This window comes from Orycteropus afer, unplaced genomic scaffold (assembly GCF_000298275.1).
Source record: "Orycteropus afer afer isolate SDZICR_OR568_19922 unplaced genomic scaffold, OryAfe1.0 scaffold00134, whole genome shotgun sequence".
Classification (NCBI taxonomy): domain Eukaryota; kingdom Metazoa; phylum Chordata; class Mammalia; order Tubulidentata; family Orycteropodidae; genus Orycteropus; species Orycteropus afer.
The window spans coordinates 6,022,559-6,035,363 of record NW_006921721.1 but is presented as its reverse complement, the minus strand read 5'-3'; the positions used below and the strand labels follow the sequence as shown (position 1 = coordinate 6,035,363).

The following is a 12,805-nucleotide window of genomic DNA, read 5'->3' as shown; positions in this document are numbered from 1 at the left end:
AGCAGTCAAGTGCCTTAGGCACTATGCTACCAGAGCTCCTGATACCGCCTCAGAAACCCAAGGAGGGGTCGCTTATGAGTTGGATCCAACTTGATAGCAAAAAACAACAACAACAACAATAGGTATTCACTGGAATGTTCAGGCCTAAAGCTGGAAGGGTCTGCCTCTTCCAGTAGTGGATGATTGCAAGGGGCCCTCAGTAAGGGCCGAAGGACATGAAGCAGTCTAGTCCCTATGAACTCTCAAAACACACCTGCTCTTCCAGCACAGAACCCCACTCTGAGGAGAAACTATAGGGAAAAAAATTAAAGAGCAAACAAGGTAAAGATAATAATAGAAAGGAAAAAGAAGGCCTAGATTAAAATGGGAGATGGGAACAGAGCCAGGAAACCACAAAAAGCAAGTTGCCATCTTTTTTAACACTGCTTGAAGTAGGGAAGAGGAAGCCCTATGAAGTAAGAATAGCCACCCTGAACTAAGCCCACTCTAAGGTTTAGGAAAACTAATTTCAGGTAAGAATTAGCAACAACAACGTATCAAAGTCAAATCCCACACAAAGTTATCATTAGAAAAAAGAAAAAGCAGTGTAACACTCTGCCCCCTATAAAAGCATACCAGGAGGACATACCCATAGAGCAGATCAAAACTTAACATTCTCTATTTCAAAATGAGCTAAAATATGTTAAGAAACTGATACATGATATGAAAGCACAATATGTATAAAAAATCAGATGACAGGATTTAAAAGAGAATTAAGAAGAAAAGAAAAAAAAATCATTTCAGAAAAAGACTACACAAGACAGAACACAAGTGAATAAACAAAATAGATGACACCATAAGAGAAACATGAGGAAAACTTTCTGAAGAAAAAGTAAAGATAAAAAGGACGTGAAAGACAGTCACAAAGAGTGAAGATAGACAGTAAAGCTGAACATACAACAAATGGGAGTTCCTGAAAATGAAAACCAAAGCAAGTATTGAAAATTATAATACAGAAGAACTTCCCTGAAATTTTTTAAAAATTCTTTTTGAAACTATTTATTGAATATGCACATTGTGTACCTGAGATAACACCCAAAATAACTAACATGCTCATATATTCTACTAAAATTACTGGACTTTAAGGAGAGAAAAAAAAATGAAGTAACATATTGAAGATACTCAAGGAAAGAAAGCGTGTGAGCCAAGGATTATACATCCAGCAAAACTGAGGTTCATGTATGAAGAACACAAACTGTTATCAACATGCCAGACCTCAGGGAATACTGTTCCCATGAGCACTACAAGGATAATCTACTAGAGAATGAGCTTCAAACAACCAAAATGACCACAGGGCATCAATGTAAGGATAAGCGGTGAGGATTAAACACAGAAAGCCCAGACCACTGCCGTCGAGTTGATTCCGACTCACAGGGACCTTCTAGGACAAAGTGGAACTGTGAATCTTTACCGGAGTAGATGGACAATACATCTTTCTCCCACAGAGTGGCGAGTGGGTTCCAACCACTGTCTTTTCAGTTTGCAACTGAGTGCTTTAACCACTGAGACACTAGAGCTCCTTATTTAGAAAAACTTGAGAGTAAATGAGGGCTAGAGGGGAGAATGTATGTAGTGGCTAAATGTTCAAATAACATAGATACAACTCACACATTTTTAAGGTGGGAAGAATGGAGAGTATATACAAAAAATTCTTTTTAACAGTCTCTGTAATTATTTGGTACTATAGTCCTGGATTTGAGTAAGAAGTGTCAACATGATCTCATGAGGTACACTATACTATTAAAAAATAAAATAAAATCCTGATTCTGTCCACTGAAAAGGTATAACCTCTAGTCTTCCCAAAAAGATGAAACACGAACTTGAAGAAGCCTCAGATTCCAGCTTCCAATCTGTAGGAAATACAGAGGGCAAAGTGTTGTGGACTGAATTATATCCCCTAAAAAGATGCTGAAATCTTAAGTCCTGTATCCGTGAGTGTGACTTTGTTTGGAAGTAAGATCTTTCTATGAAGATGTTATTAGTTAGGTTCACATGAGATCATATTGTACTAGGATGAATCCTAATTCCATCTGAGTGGTGCTTCATAAAAAAGATAAAGAGACACAAAGGAAGGATATCATGTGAAGGCTGCCAGCAAACGTTAGAAGAGAGGCATGGTACAGTGTCTCTCTCAGAAACTTCAGAAGGAATTCAAATTGCCAATACCCTGATTTGGCCTTCAACACTCCAAAATGGTGAAACAACAAATTTCTGTTCTTTAAAATCTCCTACTTGGTGGTATTTTGTAAACAGCAGCTCTAGGAAACTAAGACACAAAGGAACATGTGCAACTGTACCCTAAGCATGCAATCAGGAAACTTAGCCCATGGGCACTTAATGGGTTCAGATGCCCTGGTCTACACAACAGATAAATTGTAATGAAAACAAAAGAATAATGAAAAAAAAAATCCATAGATTAAAAGAAATTTACAAGATACATCAAAGTTCTAAACATGAGCAAAATTAAACTATATTATCTGGGGTTATACATTTAGGGGATAAAACTATAAAGAAAAAGAAAGATGTTTAACATTTATTAATGTAATAAAGTATATAACCTTTTAACAATATGCAGTTTTAAATATATATGCTGTGGTGGTTATGTTTTAAATATATATGCTGTGGTGGTTATGTTTTTGTGTCAACTTGGCTGGGACTGGTTGAGTGGCTGGGCAGCTGGTGGTAGTTATTCCCCACGATGAGACTGGCAATCAACTTCATGGTGGGATCTACCACAAGCAGCTGAGTAGCTGCCTTTGGGTATGTGGTCTGCTTCCTGTATATAAGGAAAGGTCTCTAGCCTTTTTGGCACGCTTGGACCCTGCATGTAGCCGTGTCGTTGCTCAGCAGCCTGCTATGCTCTGCCAACCTTGGGACTTACAGTGGACTTAAGTTAATGGCCTGCCGTGTGGATTGGTAACATCAAGACTGTGCCTTTTTACTTGTCAACCTTGGGGCTTCTCAGCCTCAGCAGCCAGCAGCTGTCTGAGTGAAGAAATGTCTCTAGCTCCAGTGGGCCAGAAGCAGGAGGCAGAGCTGGAACCCAAGGATGAGGGGCTTTCACCCAGCCCCTAGAGCCTGGCACTTTGAACTTGGACTTAAAGCCTCCACATTGTAAGAATAAACTCCTGTTTGTTAAGGCCATCCCATTTGTGGTACGTTTCTCGTCAGAGCGACACTAGGTAACCAGAACATATGCACACATTTTTTATAGGGTTTTAAACCAACTTTGAGCTTTTACCTGTTATATTAAACGTATACTAACACATACGGTCTTGCCAAAGGGATCGAATATAAATCTCATTAAACTCCTGGATCCTGCTGCCAATTTGCAGGTAATACAAAGGGCCATGGAACATGTACAGCTATACCACAAGAATACAGTTAAATCTAGACCATGCACTTAATGAGTCAAATGCCCTAGGTTCCTCAATTACAATCTATATTCTGAATCAGTGAACCCATTCGGACTTCATTTTACTGACATGTATTTTTTAATTTCTATGAACAGTGCCCATTAATGAAATTTTACCTACAAACATTGAAAAACCAATGATATATTTAAATATATTAACTAATTACAGAATCTAATGCATAACTGGCTTTCTTTACAAGAGTTCTTTTCCCTTTACTTCAACTTTCTCACATATGATGAAGCTTTATCATCATCATATATGAGAAAACTAAAGTAAAGGGAAAAGAACTCTAGATAGGAGCTCTGGTGGCATTCTGTCTAAGGCATATGACTGCTAACCAGAAGGTTGGCAGTTCAAACCCACCAGCCACTCCTTGGAAGGTAGGTTGAACAATCTACTTCTGTAGAGATACCGCCCTGGAAACCTAAGGAGGGGTCGCTATGAGTCAGATCCGACTCAATGGCAGTTGAGTTCGTTTTTTTGGTTTATGATGAAGCTTCGGAAACATAATATGCATACTCAGAGTTGTTCTCATAGTAGATGTGGTGGCCTAGTTTCAGCCATACTTAATGTCTCTGTCTGGTCCCTAAGTGATCATCAGCAAAAAACTGGATGGTGTATGGCCACAATTAAAGCATTTTTCTCTCAGCTAAGTTAACCAAGTTTCCAAAATAATTTATTAGAGGACCTTGAATTCATTATGAGTATTCTCTGATCAATTCCACCCTCGAAAATTACACATTACACTTAAAATTATAACATTTTAACATGTTTTCTAACATCAGACTACAAATTTGCTTTTTTTTTTCCTTTTTAGAAAATCTTTTTAAAACATGTTTTGGCTTTATTGAGGTAAAACTGGAAAAAATAGAACTGGAAACTACATGGCTTCTGGTAAATTAAATATATTCCAAATTACAGAATGGAATCAGTCACAGCTATATGGAAAAGAATAAATACAAATGGCTGAGAAAGATGACTGACCAGAACTTGTGTTAAGAGTTACCTCAGAAATATTTTTGTCAGTTTCTTTTCTTTTTTCTTCCAGTTTCCTTTCAATACCTACAATTCCCACAGCTCTTACTCTTCCTGGCTGAAAAACAGAAGTAGAAAGTTTAAAAAAAAAATTTGGAAGGAAACAAAATCTTTTGTAGCCCACTACACTGTGTTTTCAATGGTGGGAAAGGACCTACTAAAAACAAAGAAAAGTATACAATTACATCTAACTTCCTTGCAAAACATTTCTTAATGTACAGAATGATTTTCAAATCATTAAAGAAAAAACTAACATAAAATAAATGGCATATATTACCCTGTATTTTAGATACAAATTACATGTCCTATTCTTTTTGCTCCTTAGCTAGCTATTGTTTATCAGATTTTTAATGGAATCTCAAATGTGCAAAAAATTAGTTACAATTTTGGCACCTGACAGTACACAAGCTAATTTCACACATTTAAGTGCCTGTCTATAGTTGTTAATTAATTTAGACTAGGCTGGAAATCATTACCTAGCGATATCTTCTATTCTCTTGGATGCTACTCTTGATTATGAAGAACAGAAAGCTGGAAGTGGAATCTTCTACCACGATGAGAATTACTCTGGTAACGAATTATTTATGCTTACTAAGTATTTACTGTCTGTCCATATAGCACTAAATTAGGTTATAGAAAATAAACCTGTAATCAGAATATTATTATTTTGCTTCTGGCAAGTTCTATAATCAGAGGCTCTTCCTTAATGAAGATGCAAGAAAGCATGGAGTTGAAAATACTGTACTAATAGTTTAAAAATAATACCTGGGGTCCTCTATTTGTTTGTAATGACTGGGAAACTGGCATGTTCTCCCATCTTCTCTGTGTCATTTCTTCCGATAAACGCCTGTAAAACTGTTATGTACATGCATACACTTTAAATGAGTCAAGTTGTGGCATCTTGTACAAATTATTACTTAATATTTCTTCAGTTTAAAGAAGTTTATTTCCGTCAGTCATTAGCAACAAGTCTAGAATTCTCAGAAACATCAAAGGAAATCAAAGGAAGTTCTTTTCTTGGACCAATCTCACAAAGCACAAAGGAAAAAAAAAAAAAAGCAGGAACTGACCTTCCATATAAAGTAGGCTACTCTCAACAAAGAGATAAGCAATGATGAAATAAATAGACTCACTTTAAACAATCCTGCACACATGGGTTGTTTTCAATCTATAGTGAAATAACACTCTCAGAGAAGTGCCAGGAAAAATACGGAACCATTTTCCATGAAGGAAGAAGAAAATAATTTGTCTGTTTAAAATGGAAGCTCTAAATTAGGGCAAAAACATGCCTACACTCACAAAATATCAAATATATTTTTCAACTACAGTGAGAATGACTTCAGTCAGTCACTTGTATTTGCTTAGTGCCTATCGTGTGAGGAGGAACACTTGGTGACAGGCTGCTGAGGAAAAAAAAACATGAATATTTTATTATATTGATGGGAAGATAAACACACACACTTGTAAATGTCACTTGTATAGTGAGTGACTTACCAAGCAGACATATAAACTATTATACTGTGGAATAAGTAGTTGAGTGATTAGATTTGTATGGAGTTAATCAGATGGATTACCTGATTTTAAGGCTGGTGAGTTTTCAGATATGAGGTAATACAATGTTTCACTACATCATACTCTGTCCCTTTAACCAAACTATACCACTGAAAACTTCATAATCAGCGTATTTCCAGCCTCTACTCTTTCCTTGTGACCACACCCTCCTGTGGTCACAAAAATTACATACTTGTACAAGCAACACAAAATACATACACAAAACACATTTCCAGTCCAACTTTATTCATGTAGAAACCTACTTCAATCTGCCCATGCTCTTTGAAGGAGAGTTTGATGTAGGAATTCTTGCTACTCTGGAATGGACCAGGCTCTTTGTTAGGGGGAGATGGGTGAAGATGAACCACAATTTTGGCACTGAAAAAAGAGCACGTGTATTTAATTGCCTTTTAAAAACTCATCAATTCTATTTTCATATATCTTAATATATTTCAGATCACTTTTAAAATTCATATAGAAACAAAGACCATCAGAAAAGCACCCTTTAAAAAAATTATATTAATTCAGGATTAATGAACCTTTCAAGAAGATCTCTATTTAAAACTTACTACGAACCAAAAAGTTTCCATTTACTAGATCAATGGATTAAATACAAATGTGGTTTTAGAAAATAAGTTCAAAGTAAAGTTGCTGAATTTTCGGTGGCGTGTGATTAGGGTTTTCCATCTACACAGTCATTCCCAGAGGTTCCAAGAGGGCTTGTAATGTCTGCCAAAGCACACTACCTTACTCATTGGAAAACAAAATGTGAAAACTTATCTGTGTAAAACTGGCCAGGTGACATTTTATTGAAACAGCATCCAAAACTAACATTCTACAGTGTCATTTGTTGGAAAATGCCACTCAATCAACAGCATGATCTAGAAAGATACTCAATAGCACAAACTACCATTATCTTCTATGCTATTGAAAATACCACTATATTTGTTTGGCTTTTATGAACCTGTTTCCCTTTCTTTTTTCCAGATCTATACAATTAAAAGCCCACAGGTTCAACTACGATGGCAGTGGTTTTTATGGCAAGAATACTAATGGTGTTTTGTACATTCCTGTTGCACCACAACAGGAAACAAATAATGTCTGAGGGTCTCTCTTTGTAATATTTAGGTTGATCTATGGGTCAGGTGTTGTCAGCCTGATCACTTACAATATCCCCTATAGGTTTTTTACCTAATGGTTTTAGAAACACCTATGATCATTATCTGGATCTATTCTTTCATTAGAACTAACAAATTCTTGTTCTGTTTTTAGTTGTTAGTGGATCTTTTTAAAACAAACAATACTACTGTCTTTATCAGTAACTTTCTAATTCTGAGGTATAAGTTCATATTCCCAGGGAAATCAGGATAAAGGCCCAGTTATTTACCTTTAGTCACTAATTTTCAGCATACTAGTTAGTTCTCAAGTATCTTCCAATGTGATCAATTTTTTTAAAAAAATTTAGTAAGATTATGGTCTCATGGCTTTTACCATCATTTATATTTTAGTGCATTTTTGGAGTGTATATGTGTTTAAATTTTAAAATGCTTTAAAATACTTTAAAATACTCAAATTATCCCATCTATAGTCACTAGAAACCCTTTCATGTTGGCTTTCGAGTTCTTCTGTCACTCTGATTGTCTGATAATTTTATTGGCCCCTAGTGCAAGATGCTCAAAGTTCATCTTATACATTGCCTACCCCATCTAATGTTACTCATTTTCTAAAGAAAGAAAAATACATCAATTAATACTGATATTCAAACTTGGGATTATACTTCATCTTCACTTCTTTGGTTTTTGTATTTGTGAGAGGTTTGCTTTTTTAAGATGTGAGAAATGGCAGGGCGTGTATTGATATACTGCTGAAAAAGATTCTATAAAGAGAAATACTGAAGAGGCAAATGGGAGAATTATCACTCCCTACTTATAACTCCATTTTATAGATATTAAATTTAGGTTTACTTTATGGTTCATATATCTTATTCCATATTGCTTGTAAAGAAGTGCAACCAATACTTGCTATCCTGTGTCATTCCCAACAGTAACCTTACATAGAACAAGTGCTGGTTAAATATAAATCATTTTCAGATGCACTTTTTTGGGTATCTTCTTACAGCATATACCCTATTAGTATCCATATGCACAATGTCCTTTTCTGATCTTACCCATAAGAACTTTTTTGAGACATATCCAACTCAGCAAAAGACTCATTACTCTTTTTTTTTTTATTGTGATTTGGGTGAAAGTTTACAGAGCAAATTCACTTCCCATACGGCAGTTCACATACACTTTGTCTCATGACATTGACTACAATTTCCCACAATGCAACAGCTCCTTACTCACTTCCTCCCCATAGTTACCTCTTCCCTGTGTCTTTCCCTCCATGCACTCCTGCCCCCTTAACTGTCTCCCTGTGCATACCCAGCCCTTCTATTCTCCCATGATTGTTCTCTCCAAGGAGTGTATCTACCTAGTGTAAATGTTTACCTCATATATCTGTCTTTTGTTTGGCTGGAAGCCACAGGAGTGGGTTCAATTGCAGACCTGAAGGGCAGCTAAGATCCATAGTCTGAGTGGTTCCATCAGGCTCTATCACACCAGCAAACCTGGTCCCTATTTATTTATTTATTTTTCAAATGATTCTGAGTTTTGTTTCACATTGTTCTCCCACTCTATCCAGGATCTCCTACATAGATTCCCCTCCAAGTGTTTAACCAGTGGTAGACTGGCAACATCTAGTTCTTGTGGTTTCATAGTTGTATAGGCTGAAGACTCATTACTCTTTTAATTCTTCCTTCCCATGATTTCCATTCTGTTGATACTTGACCTCTATAATAACAGATGCAGAATAGAAGCAGCCACAGGTAACAATATAGGCCTTTCAATGTACCATTACCTGGATCTTGTGTATATTTTCTCTGTAGAAATGAGAATGGTCATGACACCATGTTAAATTGTCTGAGGCAAGAATTGCAGATCTTCTAAAGTAAATCAAAGTTTACTGTCATATTATTAACTATTTAAAAACAAGGCAGCTTTTTCACCTTTTCTGTTTCTTGGTACTAAAAGTTTTGGCTTTTGAAATTCCACCAATTTTTTTTTTTTTTATTTCCAAGTAATAAAAGTTTCCATTTGACCTGAAGTTTGTGTAGATTTAGAGCAGATTACGCACACAAGCCAATGTGATAATAATGATCTACCTGTATAGTGAAAAGGACAAAGCTTAAATTTGCTCTATTTTTTCAAGGGTCACAAATGCCTTATTTCCAACCTAAAATTTTTATATACTTTCCCTTTGATTAATAATTAACTTTGACAATTAGAATACTTTCATTACCTAGAAATATTTATAAACTATTGCTTGTTTTACTTCATAAAAATTTAGATCATGTATTGCCTAAAATGCATCTCTTTAAATGTTATTCTATATTATCACCTAGATAATATTCTAATAGGAGCTCTGGTAGCATAGTGCCTAAAGCACTTGACTGCTAACCAGAAGGCTGGCGGTTCAAAGCCACCAGTACTCATCAGAAGGAAGATGGGGCAATCTACTTCTGTAGTGATACTGCCTCGGAAACCCAAGGAGGGGTCGCTATGAGTCGGGTCCGACTTGACAGCACATATCAACAACAACATACAATTAAAAAATCTTCTAAAAGATAAAGCAGAAAAAAAGAAACTCATAAAGTCAAAATACTTTGGATACCTAGTTTAGAGCTTTTTCTTTATTCTCACATTACAGATACATTTATTACTCAATTTTAATTTTCTTCATTTAGGCCCATGTGCTTGCCTAAATATCACTGTAAAATGGAAATACCATGTTTTGGACATTCTCAACATAATGAACGCTGTGGTTAGTGAGCTGGGGCCAGCTGTGGAAGACCTCTTCATCTATTCCTTTATGGTGAACATGATTAAGTGAAGCGAGCAAACAAACTGTGCAAGTAGAATCATAAGACTGCTTGAAATAAATCATTAACTAAAGCAAAAAGCTATGACAATCAGGCTAAGGTGACTGAACAAAAGCATCAACAATTTATAAAACTAAAAAACCTGAGCCCTACTGTCAGATTCTGCCAAAGGAAATCTAATGAAAAACTATAAGATGATACAAAATGAAGTAAGCATGAAAGATCCATGCCATTTTTTTCATGTATTTATTTACTGGGTCACTCAATTACCATATTTCATCAAATTAATAATCCACTAAATGAAAGAAGCATCTTCAATTTAGAGATTTTTGAAAGGATAAATATATATATACATCTTAGAATCTGTGGAGCAAAACACCTAGATTTACTCTAAGTAAGGTAGCTTCTATCCTTGGCTCTAGAGATATAACCCTTAAAATAATTGGGGTACCTTGGTCTGGGACTTCTAGGCCACATCTGAGAATTGGTGCTGGTGAGTGGAAGCTGGCCAGACAAGAAAAGACTCTCAGGAGGCATGATTCAGCCTATTACGCAAGACTGGCTGATAAAAGCCTTCAACATGGTGTTTGAGAGAGCTTCCTGATTGATGAGAACATCTCTTGGGAGCATAGTACATCCCTTGGACAACAAAGCTCTACACTAGGAACCCTCCAGACCTCTCCCTATGTGTCTCTTCATTTGCATCCTTTTTGGCTATAATAAATCTGTAGTCACAAGTACGGTATACACACTATGAACTCTGTGAGTCATAGCAGTAATTACTGAACCCAAAGCCAGCTGATCAAAAAGTGTTGTATGGGCTCCTGAGCTTACGTCTGACATCTGAAAGGGTAACAGGAAACCAGGCCCGAGTTGGTAGCAGCAGATCAGAAAGATGAGGTGTTGTGTGGACTCCCTAAACTTGCAACAGGTGTTTGCCTATTTGGCAGTCTGAAGGATGGTGTCCTTTTAACTTGTGAGCTCTGACTTAGCTCTGAGTAAGGTCAGAGAGAGAGAAAGTGCCAAGGAGGTTGCTGCTGGTAAGGATGGAGCAGCTAGAAAGTGAGAACTGTGTGACTCTGCACATTTTGGGGACTAGATTCATGCTTATCCTTACTGCATAGAATTAATAAAGACAGGGTAATTGTTTTGTATTTTGGAGGGGAGAGAATGGCCATGGATTAAAGAGAATGTCTGAGAAAAGTTAACCTGGCATATTATTGAGTTCTTCCTCACTGAGGATGTTTACAAAACAAGACATTAATGATGTTGTTGTTCTTAGGTACTGCCTAGTCAATTTCGACTTACAGTGACTACGTGCACAACAGAACGAAACACTGCCCAGTCTTGTGCCATCCTTACAATTGTTACTATGTTTGAGCCCATTGTTACAGCCACTGTGTCAATCCAAATATTTATTTTGTCTGGATTGACACAGAGACATTGATATGAAGGTAAATGTTTTAAATATTTTTGTTATAGAGTTCAAATTCCTTGGAATACAACAGAGGGAAATTCAAATGATCCAGAACACCCTTTAAGTTTTACTTTCTTTATTTTGATAAGTTGGAGAAAAGCAAGCAATGGAGAAATATAAATTAAAAGAACAATTTATAAATCTATAGCTTATTCATCTTTTCATAATGTTTATTTTATGTCAAATAAAATAAAACAACAACAACAAGTAATCTCTTATGGTAGCTATGACAATATAATTAAGATACACTTTGCATTTCCAGCAAAATTCAACATTTGTTTAACTTCATTAAACTATCTAATTGTGATAAACCTAAAGAAGGACCTATATGGGGTAGGAGTGGGTTGGAAGTCTGTACTAGTAATATTTGTTTCTAATTACATGTACTTAAAATATAGAGCCAAAAATATTGGTATACTTCAATATACCACTTGAAACTATGGCTTTAAACCAGACTGATCACATCTTCTGATGTGCCTGGATCAGTCCAATTTTGTGCTCGTTTCTGCAGTCTAATCACTAACAATACTTCCTATTATTCTTATAAATGTCTCAGTTAGGACATTAACTGATAAGATCCTCTAACACTGATACCTGAAAAAGCCAGTGTTAGTTAATAAACTTAATGATCATCTAGAAATAAAAGCAAAGTCAGTTATTTTTCTCAGATGGGTCATTTTTTATTTTAAGTACTGAACAGCTGGTACACAAACATATGAAAGTAGGTGACTGTGGAAATATGTACAATGATAGCTGGCCCACCTTTATTTATTATGACCAAAGGATATCAAGGCAACTCTTACTACTTTCTTTATGCTTTACAAAGGACTTTATATATCATGAGACTAAAGTAGGAAAACACCTTTTTAAGGGGTCTCCTGACCAATGACTATCATTTATAAAGCCGCAAAACATAATTATGTAGCATTACCAAATAGACAGTTATGGCACAGCAATAAATCAAGTTAAGAATAATGGCTTGATTGGAAACATCTTCTCATAAATACAGACTGTAAAATATTGACCTTACCTTTTCCCAATTCCAGCCGCCTGTTCCTCAATGAACACAATTTGAGAAAGAGGAATAGCCATGCAGCATTCCTAGGAAGAAATCAGTAGAAAACAAGATTCATTAGACTTATCAGAAATCCTTCTTTTGTAGCATTTAATAGAGTGTCATATACCTATAAGGGAATTAATAATGAAAATAACTGTAAAAAATACTATTTTAGCTTTTGGTGGCTGCAAGTTCTAAGAGATCTCGGCCAGACCACCAATTATCAGACCTCATTGTCCACACCGCCTCAGACCCCCAGACGGTCCTCAATAAAATGGTTTGACCTCAAAAAAAAAAAATATATATATATA

At 35.9% G+C, this 12,805-nt stretch overlaps 1 protein-coding gene across 1 annotated transcript in view; it reads right to left on the bottom strand.

Annotated features, from left to right (window-relative positions):
- Window positions 1-12,805, bottom strand: part of VPS36 (vacuolar protein sorting 36 homolog) — a 92,112-nt gene that overhangs the window by 22,936 nt on the left and 56,371 nt on the right. Inside the window, exons 3-6 of the mRNA XM_007945236.2 lie at window positions 12,468-12,538; window positions 6,305-6,419; window positions 5,256-5,345; window positions 4,462-4,548 (exon numbers count right to left, since the gene is read on the bottom strand). Coding sequence (XP_007943427.1) covers window positions 4,462-4,548; window positions 5,256-5,345; window positions 6,305-6,419; window positions 12,468-12,538 — 363 coding nt within the window. The remainder of the gene's footprint in view (window positions 1-4,461; window positions 4,549-5,255; window positions 5,346-6,304; window positions 6,420-12,467; window positions 12,539-12,805) is intronic.